At 44.3% G+C, this 27,030-nt stretch overlaps 1 protein-coding gene across 1 annotated transcript in view; it reads right to left on the bottom strand.

Annotated features, from left to right (window-relative positions):
* kcnq1.2 (potassium voltage-gated channel, KQT-like subfamily, member 1.2) overlaps window positions 1-27,030 on the bottom strand; it is a 148,162-nt gene that overhangs the window by 44,948 nt on the left and 76,184 nt on the right. Inside the window, exons 14-17 of the mRNA XM_029434006.1 lie at window positions 10,180-10,255; window positions 9,097-9,191; window positions 7,942-7,982; window positions 6,756-6,817 (exon numbers count right to left, since the gene is read on the bottom strand). Coding sequence (XP_029289866.1) covers window positions 6,756-6,817; window positions 7,942-7,982; window positions 9,097-9,191; window positions 10,180-10,255 — 274 coding nt within the window. The remainder of the gene's footprint in view (window positions 1-6,755; window positions 6,818-7,941; window positions 7,983-9,096; window positions 9,192-10,179; window positions 10,256-27,030) is intronic.

Below are 27,030 nucleotides of genomic sequence, written 5' to 3'. Positions count from 1 at the left end.
GCAGAGAGAGATAGAAAGCGAGCGAGACTGTGAGATGGAGAGCAAGCAGCCAGACATGCAGGCAGACTGTCCGTCTCTGGTTTGTGGGAATGCGGTAAAGACACAGTAGTAGGCAGGGTCCCGGCTCTGAAATTAGAGAGTGGCGCTAAGAGAAGGGAGCCAGAGCCAAAGGCCGTCTGGGAGCTGCCAGGGGCTGCATCCCCAGCGCACTGCCGAAACATGATTTACTGCTGGACTGCACTACAAACAGCACACCGCTCCTGTTGCGCTATCTAACTCACAGCAGCGCACCACTCTTTGCATGCTATCGAGTTCACAACGCTATAAAGATACCACATCAACACATCAAAGTGAGAAAGACCAGTTCTGTGTAGTGCAGCATGAGGTGGAGCGGTGAGTCGGAGGGAAGGCTGCTGGATCAGGAGTAAGGCTAAAAATAGCAAAAGGGTGTGTTAGGTACCAGGAAGAAGAGGGAATAGTGGATGTTTGGAGGTTTATCAGACAGTCATTTATAACCCTATGAGCTGTGCAAAGTCATCCTGGGGATTTGTTTTCCTTTCCCTTTCAAGGTAAACAGCTGACGTTGTGTATCGTGCTCACTGAAGTGAATGAGGATGCATTTTGATACGCCACCAATGTCAGTCCAGGCAAAAAAGTATTGCATTCTGTCGCTGAAATGCGTGTGAGAAAAACACCGAAAGCCTCGCAGATCCAGAGGCTGTTGTTCGGTAGAGGGCAATGACCTCTGACCTCCCTGTGGCAGTGGGACAGTGAAAAGAAAAGGTCCCTTTTTAAATATGAATACATTTTTCCCCTGAGAACACAATGCAACACAAGCATATTTGCACAGATCTACATCTTTTATCCATTTACATTCAGCGGCAGTGCAAAGAAGCCTGCGCAGGAAAGGATTCAGAGAACAAGATTTAATCAGGAAAGAAAAACAGGGGGAACTAGGTTGTTGTGTGCCGTATCGCAGGCCAAGTCCAGGCATGCAGGGAGAGTCTTTATGTGCTTGTCTGCAGCATGGGGCAGTAACAGTTCGTCCTCTGCAGAGAAGCAGTGTGTTCCAGGATTTTAGTGTGTGTGTGTGTGTGTGTGTGTGTGTGTGTGTGTGTGTGTGTGTGTGTGTGTGTGTGTGTGTGTGTGTGCATGCGCTTCCTTTGCCAAGTTTCCTCTCTTTGTTTAGAACGGCCTGGTCAGTCCGGCTCCCCGCTGAGCACGCTGCGGCCAAATACACACATATATCAAAACACAGCACAACAACAGACAGGGTGCTCTCAGGGCAGAGAGGTGCTGGGAATAGGAGCACATGGGGAAGAAAAGACAGAGAGGTGTACAGAGAGGGGGGGAGGGGGGGCGGGGGGGGTGAGAGAGATAGAGAGAGGGAACCGAGAAGTAGAAAGATAGACAGTGTTGGACAAGGCGGAGGTGGGATGGCAGCAAACTCTTTCTCACCCTTTGGAGCAGAAGGGCAGGAAAAGGACAGACAGTGGGTCACTGTTACCATCACTAATTACAGAGGGAGAGGGCTGAGGAATACGCAGCAAAGTGGAGGAATGAATAGAGCGACACCAATGACCCAGACGAAGGGAAGGGTGGGGGGGGGGGGGGGGGGGGGAGTGCTTACAATGTGAGCACTTTCACTGAGATGCGACTCTTTCGATCATTTTAAGAGTTTTTAATGGAACAATATTCAAGTTTGCTCCGTGGATCGTTTTTGATGTCAAATACATTTGTCTTATTACTCTAAATAAAGTGGGATTAGTTCAGTGCAATTTAGTGCACTGGACTCCACACAGAGTGACAGAATGAATACTTAAGAGTGAATAAACGTAATGTTGCTTTTTGCCTCTTTAATTCCTTTTTTTTATGCAGAACTCAACAAACCAGTGCGTTTGGTAGGATACCGACATATTGTTGCACAGAGACTGAAGTCTGCACACAGTTACTTCCTCCTTTTATTATCCAAAAAGGATTGGAGATGCCTACTGTAGCTTTAAATACTTTCCAGTGAACTTGAATAGGCTGACAAAAACAACCCGTCTCCCAGAAATTCAATTGAGCCTGACATAAAAACAGTGGAAACATTGAACTCTGAAGCATCTTTCAAGTCCAACAAATTAAAAGAAATCTCTTTAAAAACGTTTACATCTCTGTATGTGGTCTGTAACATGCTGTTCAGCTTATTACAGTATTACTTGGTTTTAGTTTAGAATAAACATTTGATTCCTGTGCATTAATTGTGTTGTGATCGTTAAATTTAAGAGTTCTGTAGAGAGAATAACATCACAACTACAGCCACGTTGAATACCCCGGGCACTAAAAAGGCATTACAGTAATAGCTCCTATTGATGTGGGCTGTTACTTATTCTGGGAGCCAATATGCAAAAATGGAGGAAAACACAATTGGATATGAGATTTACTGATGAACAATCATTATTAGATGCTCCTCCTGCAGCCTCAGAGCCGTCCTGCACCGGCTGAAGACGAGAAGACGCTGTTTGTGTTTGCTGTTGCGATGTGGAGAGCTCAGCTGAAATACTGCAGGATAACAGTGTGTGTGTGTGTGTGTGTGTGTGTGTGTGTGTGTGTGTGTGTACGTTTGACTGCATTTGTATATTTATGTGTGTCTGTGTATCCACTTGTAATTTTGTATATGGTTCTAATGTATAAATATGTACATCTATGAGCGTGTGCGTGTTTACCAGGCCCTCGTCTCTAAAGCCCTCCACTGGGTCTGGATCGGACCAGTCTAAACACACACACTCATGCACACACACTCCTGCCCCCCTCAAAGCCATGCTTTTAAAGACGAGGGGCCCTAAATGCCTTACAGATGGACTCCTAACAAACACAACACTCTGTCCCGGCCCTCAAGTATTTCCAGTATTTGGCCTTGCTGTAATTTACAGCATACTTACCTAATTGAGACGCTATTACGGTCAGGGCACGCATTCTTCTGCGTACGCCTAGTGCTAATGCACAAGATATAAGCGTGACATACATGGCACAGTATATGTGCCCTAATATAGCGGAGTGAAGTTAACCACAGAGTGAGTGTGATGTATGGTCCATGTAGTATACTTAGAGCAACACATATAATGATGTGTTGAGCAGAGACACGTCTGTGCAGGCCTGCAGGGCACATTACACTTTATTCTTCACTAGACGCCGCTGACGCTTTCATACCCAACAAAGACCCGTGCACTTTCCAACTGAAAACCATTTTGATGACTAAATTATGACTCAATATTGAAGCGAAATACAAACGGAATAATTGCCCCCTTGGTGCTGAATGATGAGCGGTTTTTCACACGTTGACTGAAGTATTTATTTTTGATTTAAGCGAGCTCATATCTCACAGCAAAATGTATTTGTTTAGCGTTTATGTAATGTTAAGTCTGGATTATATAAATACAGTTTCAACACAGACTTAAATTACATTTAAGAAGTGAATTAGAAGCCATCACTTCATTTGAAGTCAAACTTCTGGTGATTTTTATATTAGATAAATGATAAAATGTATTTTAAAAACTCAGAATAATGAACTTCCTTATATTCTGTTTTAAGTTATTCAGTATTTCAAATATACAAATGACAGATTATTTAATGCCAGCAATAAAAAATGTTAATTTATAGGTTTGGTGTGGACTAGTATTTTTTTTCAACCTTGTAAAAAAGGTTCAACCTTTAACAAAACAAATTTCCCCTCGCTACATAATTAAAGGCCGCTTGTCTTCAGCTCTACACGCTCATTTCACTTTTACGTCGCTGGGTTGCTTTGTGCTGCCCAACACTTCACAATATTGTTAAATCTCTGAAACAAACTAAAAAAAGCTTGTTTTTCAGACGAACGTTTACATGTGAAAACATACTGTTGTCATTCCCCTGCCCTTTCCTTCTATTGCTGTGACAGAAACAATCCTGTCCCTATAAAGCTGGGAGAGATTTAGCACAAACAGTGGGCTGACTTCATCCCAAAGCATGCAGCCATCTCCGCTCTGAAAGGCCACGCTGAAGCCCAGAGACACTGGCCCCCGTCTGAGCTTGTTGTTCGGGTATTTTTCATCGAGTGAGTGTGACAGAAAGATAACACACTGTCACACAGTGCCATCCGTCTTCGTTTCCACGTCGCTCCTGGGGAATTCAATCTTGAGTGTGTGGGGTTAGACACATCGGTGATTAATTGACTCTACGCTGATGTGTGTGTCAGTGTATGTGAGTGTAGAGCTACATGTGTCTTTGTCTTTGTGTGATAAATCACTGTCTATCCCTGTACAGGACACACAATGCCCGAGCCCCCCTCAGCCCACTGAAGATAAATTAATCTACAAGTGGTGTGCTGACAATAGCTGGACAAGAAGATTCTTCTGTTACTTACTCAGCTGCGGCATAAAAGCGCAGTCAGAGAAGTTGATGTCGGAGGAAAGTGGAGAAGAAAGTCGGAATTTGTCAGGAACAAAAATTAAGCTGGAGGCCGACCAAGAGTGAGTATTGAGAAAGGCATGGAAACACACACACACACACACACACACACACACACACACACACACAACATTAGAGCACACAGAGTTGATGAATAATTCCTCAGGGCGGTTGGGAAAGATCCTATACAGAGGCGATCCAACTGTGACACCAGGGTTTTGCTTTGTGTGTGATTAGGTTTACTATTATAAGCAACACGCGAGAGGTGACGCAACTCACACAATTGCACAACGTTATGAAACGCGAGCGGCGATGTGAGACAAACAAAAGTGTTGGCGAACTGACGAGCGAGCGCGAGCGCTGTAACCATTCGAAGCTACAACAAAAGTTGATTCATTGTTTGTTTTTATCTCATAATACATCTACTGTAAACTTGCATTCAGATTAAGCGTTCTGTTTGGACGGGTCATTATGTTGCCGCTGAAACACACACTTGATGTGGAAATGTTGTTTCCAGAGTTTTTTCAAGGGCGTCAACAAATTAAAAGATTTATTTGAAAATGCGCCAGGAGCACAAAGGAAACGCTGCGTTCAATCACAAGCCATTATTCCTTCACGGGGATTAAACGATGAGCGTAATTATAAAATCACACAGAGCTGACATGTTTAGTTTATGGAGAGTGGACAATAATATCTGGAGCTTAACGGAGCGGGCGTACCTGGAGGAGGAATGCACCGAGTAACGGAGGTCGGAGGGTTCATCCACCTGCTGCCTGAGGGGAAAAATAAACCCGCCCCCCCCCCCCCCCCCTTTCTTTCCAATTTAACAGGTGTGCTTGCTCGTCAAAACATCACCAGCAATGAGAGAGGGGGAAGGGGGCGTGTTCTGAAGAGAGAAAAATAGTAATTATGAAGGATGGGTGGCTCTGGGTGTCACGAGTTACTTCGACAGGACGCTTGTTGCAGACATGCTGATGCAGTTCTGATTAGAGGAACGATGATTGGTTCCACATTGTTTAGGAGGGAAAGCAGCCTGCGTCAGTAGGGTTCCACCGATTAGTTTTTCAATTATGCACCTCTGAATTGTGTTTCATGTCAAGGCAGAGGGGGGGGGGGGGGGGGGGGGTGAATGAGGGAAAGAGAGAGACTCATAGGTACGGGAGACACATCTAAGCGCAGGTTTGTGTTTCCAATCAGGAGATTGCGATCACAACGTGTAGCCCAGAGCAAATGGGCCGTAACCCAATCACAGAGGGAGGTCTTCAGGCTCGGAGTGCACGTTCAACATCATTACTCCTCTCTCTCTCTGTAACAGAGGGCTCTGAGAACAGCACACGCACGCATTACATTACAGAACGTCAGTGTTGATGAGAGCAACAGAGATGGTATGGTAAAATTTAAGGCAAAGTAGGGGAAATCCTGAAGCCGGCTGACTTGAATAGAAAGAAGTGGCTACAGAATGCATTGTTCTATTGTATAGGAGTTTGTTTTCATTTACTGCGAGATGTGAGAAGGACTTCACTAAGGTTTGTAGTCCATTCTCAACGCCAGCGACTTGAAAAAACAAGCTTGAAAGCGCAAACACATTTCCAAACATAATTTCACTTTCTAGAGATGCAGGCAGTCAGATAAACAAACAACAGCTGTAGCCACACAATAAATCTAACAAGCACTAATTTCATATCCTATGATTAGCGTATGGAAAGACGACCGAGAGACAGGAAGGCACAGCCACACACTGGTCCAACTGGTACAACCATCCCCAGAGGAGAAATGTCTATCTTGGCATTGCACTGGCATCAGGGTTAGCATCAGGGTTAGCATCATGCTGGCAGCGCGTTGATGTTCTATGAGAGAGGACACGCCTAGCTACACCCGTGGGCTTCATAACACAGCTGTTGTCTAATGGCTATGCCTCTTCATCCCCCCTAATGCTGCCAGTACTCTAATATCCACTTATGGAAACATAAACATCCAAAAGATTGTCACCACCTAGGATTACAGGGGGGGGGGGGGGGGGGACCCAGCCCACAATAAACAGAAATTGTAAATGCAGCATTGAATAGATGCTGATAAGTTGGAGAGCAGAGAGTGCAGGTGTATGTTCGGCCTTGGCGCAGACTGACCGAGCGCAGCCAAAACATGGTCATATGAAAAGATTCCACCGCACGCAGTCATCTGATAACAGAGACTCAGACACACATACGTACGTACTTCTGCTTGTGATCACCAAGGGTAATCTAATCAGTTATCTCTCTTACCTTACAGACAAAAAACACACACACACACACACACACACACGCACTGAGCAGCAGGAGCGTGCCTACCTTATCTTCTAGTCTGATCAGTCGCGCTCCAATAGTTGGGAATTCTTTATCTTCGCCTTTTCCTGGAGAATAAAAAATAATAATAATCAAACTAAATGAAATGCTAAAATAAATACATTTGCCTTGATGGTAAATATGCACTACTGAATTTATTGATGGTAATCGCAAAGACAGATGCAGAAAAGTACATTTAGTTACTCAATTACTGCATGGGCGCACGCACACGTTGCAAACACAACATTGTCATTTACAGTAAGAGCCCCGAAGGCTCATGACTCTGAGTGAAACCATCCATTCATTCAATTTCTGCTGCGTTTGTGGGTACGGGTCACAGTGGCCGTTTACAGCCCCCTACTGTAGAGTTAACAGTAAACGCATGTCAGAAAGAGTTATGTAGCCTTAAAAACACAAGTCTCAACGCCATTATTCAGATCGAACGTTGGGTAAACCGAGTTTAGGTAAGTTAAGCCTCCACTATATCCCTCTGCATTACACACACTGTCCTGACAAACTCTCTTCAGACGTGTGAACAACTCTACAGAGAGGACTTTCATCAGTGTGTGAGTATAAACCATTTATTCATACTGCGTGTGTGTGTGTGTGTGTGTATATCTGTGTATGAAATGTGTGTTGCGTAGCCTCGGAGAGTGTAACTGGCCGACTGGTTATAAAGAGCTGGGAATTAAACCTGAAGGAAAAATGAACTTCCATACATTTCCACTTTATTCATTCGATGTTATGCCTCATGTTAGCCATTATTCATTTTTTTTGGGAAGGGGTATTATTATTTATTATTTTGTTTTGAGCGAACCAATCAGTAGCGAGGGATTTGTTTGTTCCTTCAATGTCATTTTCAGTGTCAGGAGCAGTTTATCACACTGATCAAAGAAATAAGTTACTTTAAGAGTTATGATCTTTTAAATAACTGATTATTGTATATCTCAACATTTAATTAATAAAACACTAATAATGTACAGTTAGAAGATAATGAAATAGACGTAATCTATAATCGATTCATTCACTATACATGTACATCCAAACAGAGACATACGCACGCAGGGACTCTTTCTCTGGAATGTAGTCTGGCACAGCTCGTGTATGTGCGAGGTGTAAACACAAGAGGTGGAGTGACAAGTGATGGCTGTCTATCACATATGGAGACTGTTGTGTTGTGTGGTGTATTTACCTGGAAGAAACATTCCTGGCTTCCCCAGTGTGCCATCCAGCCTGGGGGGGGGGGGGGTGGAAGAGAGAAGTAATTCAACTGAGAAAGGTACAAACACTTTATTTCAGCTACAATAATATTAAAACAATAAAAAACTATTTATAGAGCTAATAAAATCAAACAACAGGGATCAGCGTGAACGGTACTCACTGCTAAAAAACATGTACGTTTTAAAAGGGAACAATGCTAAATGATGTATTCTTATTGAGAAGCTGTCAAAATAAACATCGAGACTTTTAGTCAGCTATACATTTGCAAAAAGCATTCTTTTCTTTTCATCGCCTCAAATCAAGGGCGGACTTATACCACAGCAATCACATGTATTTATTTTATGTTGGTGACCCGTTAGATGCAAAGCGGTCTTTGCATTATTGAGGTGTTTATTCGAGTTGCAAAACAATGTATAACAATACATTTGACGCTTAGATCTTTATCAGAAACATTAAAGAATTGACTAAAATTGAGATTATAAAAGAGTTTCAGCTCTATGATTCTTTGTGTTGGAGTTTAACATCAGTGCAGTTAGTCAATAATTGTATTAAATGATAAAAGAATCGGTCTTTTGTTAATTTACTGACACGTCATGATGCCATGCTGGTTTCAAAATGTCAAAGTGCATTACTCCTTTATTACTTAAATGACCTGAAATTTGAAAATCAAGTAAAAAGCAGAGAGAATTTGCAGGAAGAAGACAAGATCTGTTATTTTTTAGTAAAGACTGGATGTCATTAGTGCTCAACTAAACACAACACGGTGTAATAAATCAGAGACCAGTGAAGCTCTGTCCTATCAGTCCTGAGCTGAATAGAGGAAAGTGTACTGGAGCCATCTTTTCTTCCTGTTGTCTTCATGACCCAGTTCAGCTGACCGTGATGTCAGTATAGTCTAGTTAAGGGCCGGACAAACAGACACACACATGTTCATACATACAATGTGACACTTCATTGTGCAACAAGGCAACAAGGCCCAATTAAGACTAAAGATTTAACGCAACCTATTTATTTTTGCTTCAGAATGAGCTCGTATGTTCATGTCTTCTGACTTCTTCCTTCTACAACTGACACAAAGTTTAGAGAAAGTGGGAAAGAAAGAGCAGGACACGGTCAAAGACACCACCTTCTCTGCAGTTCCTTGATGCGGACCATCATGTTGAGGTGACCCTGGGAATACTGCTCGATCACGTCTCGCACATCATAGGGCTTCCGCGCTTGCTGTGGATCAATGCGTGCACACACACACACACACACACACACACACACACACACACACACACACACACACACACAATTGGAGGGACACAAAAGCCATTGTCAACCATAGCCGCCGTTGCTCTGCCCCCCAAAAAACTTCCCCCTACCCCCTTGGGTGCAACGGGTTCATTGTTAACTTATGTGTGCGTGTGCGTGTGTGTGTGTGTGTGTGTGTGTGTGTGTGTGTGTGTGTGTGTGCCCGTGCACTGACAAGTGCATGGCCATGTAGAAAGCAATCGTATTAAGGTCCTTTCACAGCTTTGTTTGGTGTGACGTGGATACAAGCAGCATCAGAAAGAACCCGGTGAACTCTTTAGGGTATCCTTGGTACACACAGAGCAGAGCCTCTGCAGCTGAGATCACTTAGGCCATAATTGAAAGCATATCGAACACTTGGAAACTGTAAGAATATAGTAACCATTAGACAATAACATGTAGCAGGAAAATGATGGGCAAAGTATCTCAAACAAGATGACGTTTTCCTTTTTCTTTTCACTGAAATTATTTACTGCACAAAATGTTTTAAGACAATTCTGCAGCCTTTAGTACTGCAGGAGGCCATGTTCTGCACGTGTGTGTGTGTGTGTGTGTGTGGGTTTCTGTGAGTGCAGTACAGTCAGTGAATTCCTACTGTAGCCCCAGAGACAGGTTAGTAGACTTCCCTTGATACTACGCCTGAACTGAAGTGAGCACAAAGAAGACATGCAGGTGCAAGTTTCAGGCATTTACACACAAACACACACGTACGCACACGTACACATGCACGTCAGCGCTGGAGCTGATATATGCCCTTGGGGCTGCCCCTGCTCATCCTGTATAACCGCACAAACATTACACACACACACACACACACACACACACACACACTTCTCTCACTCTCAATCTGTCTCTCTCTTTATCTCCCAGTCCGTTTCTCTTTCCTCTTCTGGATTTTGTCTTTTTTGCTTACCTGAAATTTCTTCCTGGCCACAAAGTACTGCATCCTGCGGAGGACTTTTACAGCAGATCTTTGGGCATGGGACAACCTGTGACAGAAAGGGAGACTGATTTAGTATAAAGAAAAACACTGATGGTTAAGTTCTACAGACGAGTCCTTGTTGGACAAGAAAGGCTGCACGCTCCACACTCAGTTCATTTGGCTTTTGCTGCATTCAAGAATCAATGTGTGCACAATGCAATCCCATACATGTGGCTCTGAAATGAGAGCACACATACACTTAGACATGAATGCATTCACGTACAAACAAAATACACATTTAACCTCTGACCATATGTGTTGACACAGATTAACCCCTGCTCTCCCTCAGTGCTCGCCTTATCGGTCACAACTACGGTTGCAAAGTGAAACAGAAGGAACACAGACTCAGTTTGCATTAAGAGGAGTCCCAAAACACAAGTCCCTTGGCTCAAAGCAGCACATCTGTGTCAACAAAAAAAGAAAACCCACTGGTATGGAGCTAAACACTGAAACAGAAACCACTGGATGCAAACAACACACACACACACACACACACACACACACACACACACACCATACCACAGTGACTGTAAGACATGCACTTGTGTTTGTTTTTTTAAGGAGTCTCTCTGTGTGCTGTGCGCCGGTGCTCATGTGATTTATTTGTCAGCTAAGTGTTGCAACACATCCTTGTATATTCCACATGTGACAGCGGCATGTTTGGATCATGTGTGCTTTAGGTGAAAATAGATAATGAGAAAAACACGGACGGGAAATGTGTTGAGTGACTGGATTTCAGTGGTGATTAAAAACACACGAGTAGTAGTGTGCAGGCACAGATGGACACACAGACACCCCGGCAGTTTTCAAATCATCACGTGGATTTGAGAAAAGGCGTATCGTATTTTTAAGAGCATGGAAGAAGCTCCACAGACGTCACACATTATTGACACTCTTGTATTTAGCTTAAACGCTTAACACTAGTGGCTATTTATAACCTGAGGTGTGTACAGTGATTTTTAACCCTTCATAGTGAGACTGTTCATCATCAGCTCTCTGCATGGCTCTTAAGTCCCACCCATGTTTGTCATTTTTCAGAACTAAGAAAAAAGTTAGTTTCAGGAGGTCAGAAGGTCAGAGGTGCATGACTCCGTGCAGAAGTGCAGAAAGAGGTTGTGTTCCAATACATCAGTGTTCACCACTCCCTTCAATACTGCCCAGTAAGAGTGTCTGGGGCGAATTCACAGAAGGATTTCATGGTTTTTGCTGCAGCTAAAACCTGCACAAATAAGACAAAAAGAAACCGTGTAATTCTCAAAGCACCAAAGGGGGAAATGCACCCCTAACTGCGCCGCCAAACAAATAGTGCCTCGCTGCTCCTGTGCTATTTGTACATATTTAAATGAGGTAATATGCATATATTTGGCCCCTTTCTATGCAAATGAGCGTCATTGCAATAGCAGTCCATCAGAGAAATTATTACTGTCTTCAGAGAGTTGGTGGTAACAATCCATTCTTTGTGCATTTGCATGTCAATGTGTTAGATTGTTGAAGAGCCCTTCTATGCTTATTGATGTACTATTATAGAGACTTGATTCTGTAATCAAGTAAAGCACAAAGAATGCAGGATTACATGTGACATGAGGAAGTACTTAGGGAAAAATATATAATAAAATAACAGCTCCTGTGTGCTCGGTGAGTGGTGGTTTCCATTTGTGTGTGCCCATTTCTCTCTTTGACTTCTATTTCATGTGCAGAATGTCTCAGAGACAGGTGACCTTTCAGCCATCTGTTGGTATCAGAGACATCAAAGTTAATCTGGTAAGCCGCGGGTCGGTGTGTGCAGGAGCAGTGTAACTGCTGAGAGGGGTGGATTAACAGCAAACCGACGTCTGGAGAGACCCAGAGGAAGATGGTGGAAATGAAAAGGGTAATGGAAAGCAATATTAAAACATTGTCGGGATTGCATTGCCACTTCTACACACTTGTCTGGAGCATGTGCGCCGCATGCTGACGACAAGCACAAATGTAGTTGTTCTATGTGTGTGTGTGTGTGTGTGTGTGTGTGTGTGTGTGTGTGTGTGTGTGTGTGTGTGTGTGTGTGTGTGTGTGTGTGTGTTTAACTGCAGCTAGAGATTCATTCTTCTCCACTCAAACGGCGCTCGAACAGAAAATGAACATTTCTCTCCAACTACGTCCAAAATAAAAGGAGACACACCCAAATGCACACTCACACACACACACACACACACACACACACACACATTACCCCCCCCCCCTCCCCAAACTAGGGTCTTTGTGGAGTCAACAAGTCCCTCTGAGGTCTTAATTAGGCGGAGGACAACAAAAGGACTTAACAGACAATGCGTTGACATGGGACCATAAAACATGAACATCAAAGGCTGTCGGGCTGCTGACTTTTTTCCTGCCCAAGCTATAGGAGGAAACGCACACAAACAATGCCAAACATAAAGAGCATGAGGCCCTATTTTGGAGAAAAAGATTCTACCCCCCCCCACCTCCTTGCTCTCCATCGCTGATCATGAGAAGGATGTGTTTTTTTGGGACTCGGAGGTCCGAGCATAATTGGGAAAGAAAACACATGTAGGAAACAAAAAACATGTGCGGTTTTGATCGCTGTACAATTGTACCACGCTCCCTCCTTGCCCTCCTCTCGTTTCCTGCATTTGACACAAATGCGCACACATGTTCCCTGGGTAAGTGTGATAAAAGAATAACACAGAGGGGTTTTGCTCCCCCCCCTCTACTCCATTAAACATTTGGCACACAGAAACTGAAGGAATGTAATTGCTGCATCTCTCTACTGATGCTTCCCTCCAAACACTTGCCAGCTCTGCCTCTGCCTCCTGCTCATCTCTTTCTGCCTCCCCCCCGTCTCTTTTCTCTTCTTCGTGTTTATTTTTCATCTGAAGATTTGACGCACGATGTATCCCGGGGACTCCTCTCGAGTCAGCAAAGCTCAGATCTCGCCCACCACGAATTCAATATATTTCCCATTGTCTTGCACTCTATGATTCATTCTCTCTACTGGGAAGGCTGGTTGTGGTTTTTCTTTTCTTTTCACGGATTAAACCCTAACTCCTGGCTCTTCTCAACAGACTCGCTATTCTTCAATAGGTCAACTGTAGAAGTCATGTACAAGCTGTAGTTGCTGGAGTCATGGACTGGCCTTGTCCCTCTCTTGAAAAGCTGTGACAGATTTAGCCCCATGGCCTCCCCTGGACCCTTCTCTCTTAATAAGTTTTCTCTTTTTTCATTTTCTGATGGTCACTTTGGAGATCTCGGAGTAGTCAATGGCAACCCCCCCCCCATCCCCATCCCCCCCCCCCCCCCCACCCTCTCGGCTCTTTATTTGGCAGGGGACCGTCAAATATCCTGTGCTTCCATGGTGCGCTGCAATAACCTTGGAGTCAGTCAGGAGAGAGCAGCCTTAGATGTGCTACGGTCAGGGCCCAGCAAGACTGTTGGCCTGTGTCTGTGTGTGCATCTGTGTGTGTGTGTGTGTGTGTGTGTGTATGTGTGCATGTGTGTGTGTGAGATAAGCTTTAAGACTGGTGCTTTGGTCCATCAAAGAGATGTGCTCCTCTGTTCTCCTCAAAAACAGACATCCCTTTATCATATCTTGGAAGGATAAGATGACTACATTCTTTCAGGCATGTTTGATCTAAAAGTGATGGCATGCCAGAGGGTGCCGTGGTAAGAATTATAAGTGAGACACTATATTGCAACAGCCAAGTTTCTCCATTCAATGAGGGGTTTTAAATGAATGGGCTTCTAAGCCGTTCTGCAAGAAATTCTCCCATGTGAATTTTGTCCTGTGGGATTGTAGAGCGTGGTTTGCAAGCGAGAAGTGTAACGCACCTTCGTCTTTCTCAAGTCTGAAGATGCTTATTGCTCGTGAAAACGCTTTGTTTTCAGGTAAACATGTCAACACCAAAACAATAGAGCTACATGTCCTCTATTTTGTACTTCCATTTTCTTCTGATTGGAAAACATCAAAAGTGAATCCGACCTATGCTGTATTTCCACACAGCTGAAGAGTTCTTTGACTACAGCTCCTAAATGGTAACTGTTAACCAGGACAACAATCATTTTTGATTAAAACGTTGTCTCTCTCTTTGTCTCTCCCTCTCCCGTGCTTGGAGTCTATTTCAACCCTTCACCCTCTGCATTCTGTCTCTTACTGTAACTTTCTCTTTTTCTCAAACGGGACACAAGACTCAACCGCACTCGACGCAGCAAGACGCAGCTAGTTAAATAGGACTTCTGCTACAATTGTTTCCCTCCTCCCTGTGTCTGCTCTACTTGTTTTCATTATCCCCCCCCCCCCCCCCCCCTCCAGATCAATGGACACTGATCAAGACATGCTGGAGACAATAGCAGCAAGCGAGCCACATCAAAGCCCAGTGCCCATTAAGAGCTGATGACAAAGAGAGAACAGAGAGAAAGAGCCATGTTTGATGTGTGTGGCCACAGAGAGAGAAAACGAGAGAGAGGCCACAGATTCTTTGCTATCACCCTGAAACTGCTGCATTTCTATCACAAACACACTGTAAGACTACTGTATGCTGCGACAGAGGACATGTGTATATACATGCAGGAATGTATAAAGCAAATGCAGACAAATAGAGAGCTTTAATATTATTTTTTTCTTTAGAGTCAAACCATTAGATACTATGTTGCTTGTGCAAAGAATCCCTAGTATACCCCACATACCTCTAAAAGGTACATGTGACTGAAAGTACACACAGTTTTTGAAGGTCGTGAAAGAATCCCACCAATGAAAATAACTCCTGAATGCTCGACATCCTGGTGACCTCAGAAAAAAAGTCCCGCCCATGTTTAATGTTAATGACACCAAGTCTCACAACCTGTCATTATTTGAGGAGAACAGAGACAGACACTGCTCTTTCCCACCACACGGAGGGAAGATTGGAGAGGAGCGCTCGTCTAACAAGTAGACTAATGACTGGTGAACTCTTCTTGACACGACTAACTGCCAAATTAACTAAAGATTTGCGCGAGGAGGTTTCCAGTTAGACAGCCCAGAAAAAAACTAGAGCCGTGGGAAAAAAAGCTTTTTGCTAACGTATCACAACCACAAGGAACTAAGATTGTTATGTGTAAAGTTTAGACAGAAAACTCTCATTGTAGGTATTTTAAGGATATGGTTTCCATGGGTTCTTAAATATAACGCAGATACTGGTTCTCTGTATATTGCACTATTCTTTACACACTCATACACCCTATAGAGTCGATCCTCTTGAGATACGTTCTAGAAGTTCCTGCTTTCGACAAACTGGGAGTTGAAAAAAAGAGTTTGGCACAGTAACTTACCTTATAGATGTCACCACCTAATTCAGGTTGTAAGGGTTAATGTTCCAGGCCCAAGGTGTAGCCGTAAGAGGAGGACGAGGCTGTGACTATTCTTCAAAGAGAGCCTAATTAGAGAGTCGGATAGATTTGGGGTTAATGACCCCCTCTTTGCTCTTTGGTGCCAGACCTTCGTTTAGTCTAAATGTTTAGCCTACGGTGCGTCAGTAATTTGAGAATGCATGTTAAAGAGTTTATCGGGGCATTTCTACCCATAAATCTGGTTTGATTCAGGTGCACTTGTTTAGGTGTGCGGTGTGACTCGATGGCAATGTCAGTCACTTGGTCAGTCAGCCAAACACTTTTGAGTCTAGGCTGAAATGAAATGTCTCACCGACCTTCGTCTAGCACCATCATCACATCGAATCTGATATTTTCCTTAAACTTTGGTCGACTAGACTCAAAAGTCAGTCGCTAAACGATTTGCCCAACTAGAGACTGAAGATATTCTCCCTAGTTTTGTGGCTGAAACTGTGTGGAAAGCCTACCAATGACAGGGCGTTCTCCCCGAGTGGCACCCCCTGTGCGCCCCGAGGCGTAAACAGTTATGATTGGCTGTTCCAGGACATGTAAGGCTTAGCTAGCAGCCGTTCGTGCCGCAGTTCTAACAACAACTTTGCATTTTGCAATATTGCAGTTTGCCATATTTTTTATATTTTTGTTGTTGCTCTTTATGGTGCCAACACATTCTACTTGTTCAAGCTGTGTCCCACAAATCAACTACAGTTAAAGGCCCTACATTTTGAACAATAAATAATATATAACAGGAGTCATGTATAACAGCAAACCGCTATTGGCAGCATTTCTTGTCCCTCATTTTTACTTTTACAAGCATTTGTATTTTCTGACCCTGGTGGGTATGAGAGTATCCCTGCGGTTGTACATCTCTATAAAAGTTTGGCAGACCGACAAGTGGGGACTAGTAAGCCTTGCATGGGGCCACACACACAAATCCACCAGCATCTAGTATAAATGGAAGCGAGCAGGCACACATATATAGACATACATACCAATGCATGGACATCCAACACTTACAATTCCTCCCTGTTTAGACCAACATTCTTGAGGTCTAGTGTGTTTCTAGTGTGTAGGTATGCGCGTGCATGTTATGAAGACAGGAGGGCGATTGGGTTTCTCCAGTGGGGGACGAGGGGGTGAGGTGGTGAAGAAGGATTTATAATTCATGGCCTAATAGGATTTGTTGCTCTTTAGCAGGATTAGGCATGTTAGAGAAAGAATCTATTTATTGCTGCCAGTCGGGGGGTCCCCTCGTGGGGTGGGGAGATTTCTGGGGGTGGGCAGTGGAGAGGTGAGGTGAGATTTCCTCCAATCATTTTTTGGAATAACCTCTGGCACTGAGGCCCCTGAGCACCCAAGCACCCCCCCCCCCCCCCTCCTCTCAGCTCTTAGCCCCACTATAGCCACCATTTTTTTTGGATTAAAATGGCTGTTTCTCTTTCATAGCGCTCTGATAATCCAAGCACATGAGCCCAGTGGTTGGTCATGCCAACCCACATGGCCGTTCATGTGCGTTTTTTGTGTGTACGTCGAGGGACAATTAGCACCGCCACTACCTCGGGGGAGCAAGAGCCTGCTGGAGGTGACGGTCACAGACCTGCCCACGTTAAGCCTGGCTTAACCCTGGCTATGGACTCAGCAGGAGACACAGAGAGGAAGAAGAGAAGAGAGAGCGAGGAAGAAGAGAAGGAAAGAAAGAGGGAGAAAGGAAGAGATGGAGGGTGACCTACGGGACTTCTTAGCTAAGGGGCTTCTCTTTCATAAACCAATGGGTTTAGATTATAAAACTGTGCTCCTTTTCAAAAGAGCATTATTCTTTCATTCATGTGTGGTTGGGGCTACAGTGGGGGCTGTCTGACATTAAAGACTGCTGTTTAATTAGGCCTTTCTTCAGTGGTCTGCCTTTTAGTTCCTGCTTTCAGCTATGGTTGGCCTCCCTAATGGCTAATGGCGATTGCTGTGTTTCTCTTTGTATGTGAGAGAAAGAGAGGAGAAGCAGAAGAAATATGTCAGCCGTTGTTACCCTACATCAATATGTGCAGCTTCAATATACTAAGGAAGAATGTATTCTCGTTAAACTCTTCTCAGTGTGTTCAGTGTGTTTTAGCAAGTAAAGCTATTAGTGAGAGAATGATGGATTTAAAGTGTGAGTGGTCTCTTCTGATAAGTGTGTGTGTGTGTAGAGAGACAGAGATATGCTTTTCATTTGTTGTAAACTTAAGAGACCTAGAAAGAGAGCCCTGATGCTCACAGTGAAGCCTTAGCTTGTATTTCTTTGCGCAGTGATAAAAGATAAGCTAATAAAAACACAAGATGACCAGTAAATACATTCCTCTGTAACTACCACTCATTTCTTTCCATACTCAAACTTCCTCAAACTCCACTTTCTTTAGTTTCTGCTCTTACTCAATACTGAAATTACATTATGCTAAAACTGGGAGTAAGGAGAGCATCATAGAGAGATGAAGTGTTGGAGGAAGTGGTAATGGTAACAGTAATAGTGCAGAAGAGGGATTTATGGCTGCAGATGAGGCTGAGAATGTCTTTGCAGACTTGCTTTAATAGCTTCCGTTCCTGGTGGCACTGCCTCTGTCTCCGGGTCCGTCCCTGCCTGGACGGTTATCACGCCAGCAGTCCAAACACAAGCAGACAGACAGGCAGGCAAGCAGAGAGACAGGAGACTGGCGTCAGTAAATCTCAACTAATGACTGATTGCAGATACAGCATAGATATTAAATTATTATGATTATGAGTTCTTTTCTTCCCACTGTTTAATAAGTCTTTTCAGGATCACGGAGAGCTCCAGCTTGTCCAACCATGCAAACAGAATGCAGCAGTTTAGAGCTGCAGACTTCAGATGTAATGAGTACGTGCCCTCACTAAAGTCACACAATCCTCTTGTGCATATGCACCTTACATTTAGATGTTGGGTAAAAACATCAGGTCAGTGAAGGAACAAAGAGCAAAACACATTTTTGAGTGATTATTAGGCCTGTATGTTGAAAGGAACTATTGAATACTCAGCATTCAGAGATTTGAAAGACTTCCAATTGACTTGTGATTTGCTCATAATGAATTTAGACTTGAGACTTGTTTTTACAGGATTTGAGATTTGACTTGGACTTCTCTGGATTGGCTTGAGGATTCATTTGCAGTTGCCCCAAAAGACTTGAAGCTGCTGAATCCATTACCACCTGATTTGCCTCCCGTTGGACTTTGAGAGGGAATTACTGTTCGTAGGTGAACATGATTCAGACAAAGAGGCAGGACTGCATCTTTTCTTATGTAGTTGTATCGTATCTAAACAAAAAGAGAGGACTTTGCCTTTTCTTCTCTGAATAGTTGCGTAAACCCGGTCAAACAGTCAAGAGTCAATTTTAAAAGTCTGGTGGGATAAGCCGAGCACAGGCTGGTGTCGGAACTAATGACAGTCCGCAGCAGTTGTTGTTTATGCTCATAGGGAACAAGTGAAGAACATGAGGAACACTGTGACATTAAAAAGGCTGACTACAGCCTATGATCCCACCTCCAGGAGTGTGTAAGCGGTCCAGGTCAGGAAGTGCTTCTTGCTTGCTGCTATAGTGGGATCAGATGTCTGTACACTGAGAGTTCACGGGCCCAGGAGGAGGTGAAAGATGATCAGAGGGCTCCGGGGGTGCAGCAGAGTCTACGATTGGTCAAATTGACCCCCCTAATGTTCTCTGGTGAGATGAGATGTGAGAGGGGAGTGTATCAGGGTGACTTATGGGCCTGGATCACTGCTCTTAAGCTCCTCTAAAAATGACACGCTTTTGGTTCAACATTGCTTTTTTGTTTTTTGCAACAGCACTGTGTTGTTTAAATGCTACGGGACAGCTGTTTCAACAATATTTCAATACGGGTTGAGGTCCTGGGGCAGTATTGATATCTAAAGTATGATCTTAACTCGTCCATGTCATTTCAGCTTTTTGAAACAGAAGGTTTCATTCATTCAGTGGTGTGTGAAAACGATGTAAATGGATAATAGGCTGTTTCATCCCTCTTCACATGGAGTTTAAAAACACAAGACAGACTTTTGACATCGCTTGAACATGTTTGAATGTTTAAAAATCTATTTGAGTGATATTTGTGCAGCAAGCAGCCAGATCTGCTGATCTCGAGATTGCGCTCCAAAAGACATGAAATCTAATTTGAGTGGGAGAACAAACAATAGCCACAACATTTGGGACAATGTTGAAAACGGGAGCGGCGGCCAACCTTCAAAACAGAACACAGTGAGCTGAGTGAGGCCAAGAGATTAAAACTCAACTCCAAATCCATGCTGAAGAATATATTTGTTGTATTGGAATATAATAATACCTAATAATATGTCAAACAATCCCGCAGATTTGAGAGATCACATAAACTCACTGGGACAGCTAATTGTGTAGCTTGAGGCACACAAACATGAGACTTGTGATCGTGCAAGGACATGCACAATTTGTTGTAACTGATGTAATAAAGCCATGGTATAACAACACTGACCTAATAACACGGCGCAGTCTGCAAAGCAAGGGTAATGAATATAATGAAAAATGACTTCCAACACTGCTCCACACTGACCGATATGCTGGCTCAGCGCCCAGAGCGTTGACTGACAGGCTGAATCCAGAGGCATTTATTTGTCATAATAGTAAACTAACTTCAAAATCGGGTTGATAGCTGTCAACATGCATGCGATACAACACTTGAGTGGCCGTGTCGGCGATGTTGACATCAGACTGAAAGACTCGGAGACCACAGAGGACGAGAAGAACATCAGCATGAATAAGAAAAAAACGAGGAACGAAGGTCAAGAAGTGCGGGATTCATCTCGCTTTCAAAGAGCTCGGTTTATGAGAGCGGTTATCTGAAACGAGGCGCTGGGAACGGGGTGCAAAGCCATAATTGGATGCTTGTCCCCGGCCAATTTTTCAGGGCAAATTATCAACGCATGGGTTGGATTGCTCGAACCACATTGTGGAGGTGGGAACAGTGGGAGCTTTCAGGGGCCGGCGTGACGCGTTAATAGAATCATTTAGCACACTGGGATAACGACAGTGTGTGATGGATGGAGCAACGGCCCCCGCATCTGCCGCCGCCACATTAGCCCTGCTGAGTCACTGCAGAGGTAGCACTGCTAAAGGTGTGGGCATCGGCATCTGTGTGTATACTTCTGATTCTAAATGTGGTGGTTTGCATGTGTGTGTGTGTGCTGACGCTGAAGTGTGTGTATAAGCATGGCAAAGGCCCTCTTGGCAAAATGCTGAGAGCCTCGTCTATCTCTGAGCGTGTGAGTAAAATGATGACTGGGCATGTTGCTTTTGGAAAGCCCGCTGCGCTGTGCCATCTCGGCTTAGGACCGCCTTGTGCGCCCTCCCCCCCCTACTCCCAAAAACAAACCGTCACTCACAGCTTGCCACTGACCTCCACATTTCCAAACTCAAACAGGCAAAAATAAATATACTTTGGCTAAGAATAACTTTAGAAATGTAATCATTTCAAGCTTTTCATTTGCTGACACATAATGCTATACTGGATCACCACTTCAACGGTAGAGGTTGTCAAGAGTATTGCAATAATTAAACAGTTGCATGCTGCTGCCATTGTCATTAGTGCAGTTAGTGTGTATAGTTTGTATTGTGCTAGTGTGTGCACCTATAGAGTTATGTCAGGCAGCCAGGTTTGTTACAAGACTCAAGTCAAGTTTGGGATTGTGCCGTGTGCAATTTTGGATGAATTCAGTTTTAGTGTTTTTAACTTGCAACCCTGATTTGTACCTTTGGCTGGCATCCTTACCACAGGTCAGCAAGGCGAGTGGTTCTGAAGCAAACACAGTCATTTAACACGCCATGGAAAGCAACATAATCTTTATAAATGACAAACATGAGGAGCATTGATGTGAAATGGAGAAAATACTTCCAGAACCTGCAGCTTTTCCAACTTCACTACTCTATATGTGTGTAGAAATATATTCTAATATTATACACTCAAACTTTCCTTTAAGACAGAAAGTCTATTCTGCTCGTTTTAATGATAAACTAGAACTTGCTTCAGCCTTGGCCTGCTGTTATATTACTCCACTACACCAAACAACACACTAACCATGTGCATATGTAAAGCTCCGTCGAGGAAGCAGCATGTGAAAGGGTGTGTAGGATTTTAAAATAGAGGGTTGTATGTGCTATATTGGCATGAAGCCAGTGCAGGAGGGAGGACATTTCATACGTGAAATCCTCTCCGTGCAGGAGGTGAGGTAGCCTGGAGCTGTCAAGAGAGGTTCTTGTCCACTCCTGCGCGGCACACACTGCTGCACTATGGGAAACACAACCTCACACACAACTCACACACACACACACACACACACAATAGCTCATATGTGTATTCAACACTTCTCTCTCAGATAAGGATACACACACTCACAAAAAGAGGGCCTCGAACACATGCACATAGAGACAACAGGGAGAGAAAGGGGTGTGTGTGTGTGTGTGGGGGGGGGGGGGTAAGAAAAGGGAAAGAGCGAGAGAAAGGGCAGTGGGAGAAAGAGTGCAAGATAAAGAGAGTGAAAAAAGGGCTTCAAGAACAAAAGAAAAGTCAGTTACACACAGGGAGCGGGGAGGGCAGGGGAAAAAAAGCAATGAAGAAAAAAAACGAAAATCAGCACAAAAAAAAGAAGAAAAAAGGGCAGAGAGGGAAAAAAATCATGCGTTCAGCCTGCGGAGTGGGAGGAGTGAGAAGGAGAGGCAGCGGAGGAGAAGGAGAGATATGGAGAGAAAAGGAGAGAGAGACAGAGGAGGAGGAGGAGGAGGAGGAGGAGAGTGTCAGAGCTCGGGGTGATTAAGCCTGGGGTCTCCTCTCTGCAGAGACACGTGCGCAGACTTAATCAAGTCGACGCCAGCCAGCCACATTTCCACATTACTCCCTGGCCGCTTGCCTGACAGGTCCGAAAGAGGGAAGGGAAGAGGAGCTAAAGGAGACAGCCCGCCCCACACCCCCTCCCTCTCCTCCTCCTCCTCCTCCTCCTCCTCCTCCTTGTCTTCCCCATCCCCGGCTTCTACCACCCCCCCAGGCCCCGGAGCAATGCCAGAACACATGTGAGTGGCGTTGGAGGGAGTGGACGGGTGTAAAGTTAGGGAGCAAAGAGCAGAAATACTACTGGCTTCATTAAATGAAATGTTATTAGCTGGGAGTACCCACGACTCCCCCTGAAATCTCTGCTTTGCTGCTGCTGCTGCTGCTGCTGCTGCTGCTGCTGCTGCTGCAAAGGAAGTCTGCACGATAAACTTTATTTCATTTTACAAAATTTGAGGAAGACCACGTGGATTAAATACACAAAGTGCATACCATGAAACCAGCTGCATCTTCACAAGATATTGCTGTGAAGATATATTTAAAAATAGCATTATTTTCTTGCAGAATTTATGACTTGAATGATTCTATTTCTGTTTGCACACACAGGCAGCAGCATCACACACACACACACACACACACACACACACACACACACACACACACACACACACACTGAAAATACACGGTACACACCCTCAACCACACAGTTTCATACACTCTCTCTAAAAATACTGTACACCTTCCCTCTCTTTTCTCCCCCCACTACTCCTATTTCACGTTCACAATCCTTTTTTTCTCTCTCTTCGCTGGAGGCCAAGTGGGTCCGGGTATAGCAATGTCATTTAATAAGCAGCTTAACTCCAGCACACACGCCACAGAGAGCAGCCAGCCCCGGCATCTACACTACAACAAATGTCCAACCGAGACCTCTTCTCTGTTTTAGATTATACGTGTGTGTCAATCTATCTCCACATTAGTGCAACAGCAACAACTAATACAGAATAACACATGCGGACATGCACACCATACGCAAACCTAGAGGGGATTCAAGCATGCCATTGTCAGCTATGAAAATAAACTTCTCTTCATGTACAGTATGTGTTCAGCCTTTGCATTTTTTGCAGTGGAGCTCAGTGTTATTTCCCAACAATGAGGCCTGCTTACAGAATTCCCAGTAATGGGTCAACTTCTAATCTCCTGGAGTGAAAGTCCCCGATAGAGATGAAAACAGAGAGACGTTTGGTTCCACGCTGCTGTTTCTGAACAACTACTGAGGTGCAATTTCAACGTATCAACGAAACAAGGGCCAGCCTGTGCCAGTCTAATCTGTCTTCAAATGATGCACAGGTGGTTTGGTGATAAGGTTGGGAGGTGTAGACACAGTGTGTGTGTGTGTGTGTGTGTGAGCGCGCCTGAGTTGTGTGCGTGCACTTGTGTATCCCCTGGCACCATATCAAGTAAAAAAGCTCAATCCTAAACATATGCATGTGTGTGTGTGTGTGTGTGTGTGTGTGTGTGTGTGTGTGTGTGTGTGTGTGTGTGTGTGTGTGTGTGTGTGTGTGTGTGAGCGTGCATACACACAAGGGGGCCTTCAGTGGTCTCCTCTGACCTGTGAGTGAGGGCTAATTAAGTGAAGGGAGATGACAATGAACAAGGGCCTCCCATAGGCCAAGCCATCACTCAGGCCTGCTGTAATGAACACCCACCTACAGGTGTGCTGATCCCTAGACAACTCCACCTACACCCCCACTCACACAACCACACACACACACACACACACACACACACACACACACACACACAAATACCTCCTTTAACACATAAGGGTGCATACTCAAACATGCGTCCATATGTACAGTAGATTATTAATGTATGCACACACATGTTAGCAATACACCAGAAAGAAAGTAGTGCAGACATGCTGTATACTTGGTCATACTCCACAACACACTGACACGCGCACATATGGACGCACGGACGCACACGCTGACATGTCGGTGGTGAAGCGGCTCTCTATAGGTCCTCTTTTGTTTTTTCCGCTGAGGGCTGCTGTCACAACTGCAGCACTGACAGTTCATTAGTGAAGAGTCCGACATCAGAGACATAAACATCTGTCACCTGGTCCACTGGACACCACACATGACCGGTGAGTGCTATGTAGACTTAAAAACAGATCTACATAGCCTTATTTCACTTTACGTATGAGAAAGTTGCCCATATTAACTTTTGTTCTCTCTCTCTATTAGCAAGGTGGTGTCATCTATCATATATGGTTTGTTTGACTTGATGAAGGCTCTCAGGAAACGGTAACCAAATCTACCCGACAGACCTGATGTTTTCATTTCAAAGTTCAATTTACAATAATCTGCTGCATGAATAATCTTTTTTTACCAAAGCAGCCTTCCATTATGTCAAAGCGCAAATCAAATGAGTTTCCCTCACAGATTAAGACCAGGTCTCCCCTGATGACTAGCCTTTTCCATTTCCAGTGAATGATTAAACTTCACCATTTCATTTCCTAGAAACGTGCCAGGTTGAGTGCCATGGATAAGCCCGGAGCACAACTTCTGCCTGCGCTTTATGGTCTTAATTAACGGACCCTAATTGCTTCTGAAAATAAATAAGGCAGCCAGCGGAGCGCATCTTACTGTTAACGGATTATTTCCTCTCTGAAAACAATAACAGAATGTTCTGTTTCTTTCCCCTGGGGGGGGGGGGGGGGGGGGGGGGGGCAGTTAAAGATTCTCTGACTCAATATGTGTTACAGACCTGTTATACTTATGTAGACGTTTGTCTTCCTTCAGTCCTCCGGAGCTGTGTGTCAAACAAATGATATTTAAAAGAGATTGAGTGGAGTGAGCGCTCATTTGTTCTGAAACTGCAATATTTTCCCATGTCACAGAAGTCATCCATAAAATTAAACTTGGAAAAACACGAGTGAAATGTGGAACACTCTCCAACTTGAGTTGAGAATTTGAAGTTCACACAATCCCTATTGGCGCAATCACTATTCTGCATGTAATGAGAAAGGCCTCGAGCCAAAAACAAAGCTCAAAAGAACATGTTTTCCCCCCCCTTCCCCGCTCTTTCTAGTACTGCGACGACAGGAAATGAGTCTCGACATCAAAGTCGGAGGAGGAGGAGGAGGAGGAAGTGACTCTCTACCCCTCCTCTGTGTGGAGTTGTCCACTACACCTGACACTCGATGGAAACACACACACACACACACACACGTGCACGTACAAGTACAAGTACACCACTTAGCCGTTTTGTTTCCGCCCTCTCACATAAACCCGTACCATGATATCACCCCGATGGTGTAATGGCAGGTTGGGGGCCACAAACACCTTAAGATTATTCAGAGGCCTGGGAGAAGAGCCACTGGAAGTTTTACACGGTGGGAGAGTTAGCATTTTGTGGAGGGGGGGAGGCTCATCCTGTGGTGGAATGCAAATATTTAGCTTGCCCCTGGTATAAAATGAAAATTACACAGTGCGACAGGAATACCTGTGTAGCTACCCAGGTGATCGCCAGCCTGGCTCCATCCAGCAGGACGTAAATATAGTAATTACCCACTAGCGTCCCGGGCACAAAGGGGAGTCGGTAAAGGAGTCTTATTGGTAGTTACTGGACAATGATTCATGACTAAAAATGAACTTGTGCTGGCACAGCAAGACCGCTGGGTGACATAACCAATAAGGGAGGCCATGAGAATGTTTCTCTGAGACGTAGGGTAGACGTAAATATTTGTTGCTCTGTGATAACGAGTGGGAGACACAACAGCCAAGGAGTCGGGTCAACAACACTGCTCATAGAGAAAGTAGACGGCCTGGTTCACAGTCGGAGAGGAAAGCGTGAGTGTGTTTGAGTCAGTGAAAGGGAAAGGTGGGAGGTGCTGCATAAGTTCACTGTTACCATTTTCAGGCAAACCCCATGACCCTTATGACACTGAGACATGCTCATACATCCCGCTGTCTGCTAATGCAACCTAGGCTGTAGCCAGCTCCCCTGTTTACATAGTGCAGTCTGACACTGTGTACGTCGACCAGTAGTGGGCTGCGTTAGGGAATGACACACACACAGAGAGAGAGAGAGAGAGAGAGAGAGAGAGAGAGAGAGAGAGAGAGAGAGAGAAACGGAGAAAGGAAACAGAACACTTAAGTGCATGGAGAGGAGGTGTAGAAAATAGAGTGAGGAAATGAAAACAGAAGAAGGAGTTATGAATCGACAGAAAGAAGAAAGTAGAAAAAGGGAGGCAGGGAAGAAGAGGGAGAGTGCCCCCTACAGAGAGGACAGAACACATCTAACTGCAGTTACCTTGACACCGAGTGAAAAAGGCATCCTGTGTCTGATGCAACAACGGATGGATATTACTGTGTCAACAAGAGTTACATAAATATATATGTGGAAGCTCGTAGTTATAACATACAACTTGAAACGGTAAATGTTTAATTTATTCATTAATTGATGGGCATGCTCGACTGCACAGGCAGAAGAACCTTTTGTTTTGTTTTCCATGCACATTTCAATGCTTTGAATTATTCTCACCAAATAGTGATTCAAGAAAAGTGACTTTCTTTC

Source organism: Cottoperca gobio, chromosome 6 (genome assembly GCF_900634415.1).
Source record: "Cottoperca gobio chromosome 6, fCotGob3.1, whole genome shotgun sequence".
NCBI lineage: Eukaryota > Metazoa > Chordata > Actinopteri > Perciformes > Bovichtidae > Cottoperca > Cottoperca gobio.
This window is presented reverse-complemented; position numbering and strand designations above follow the sequence as displayed.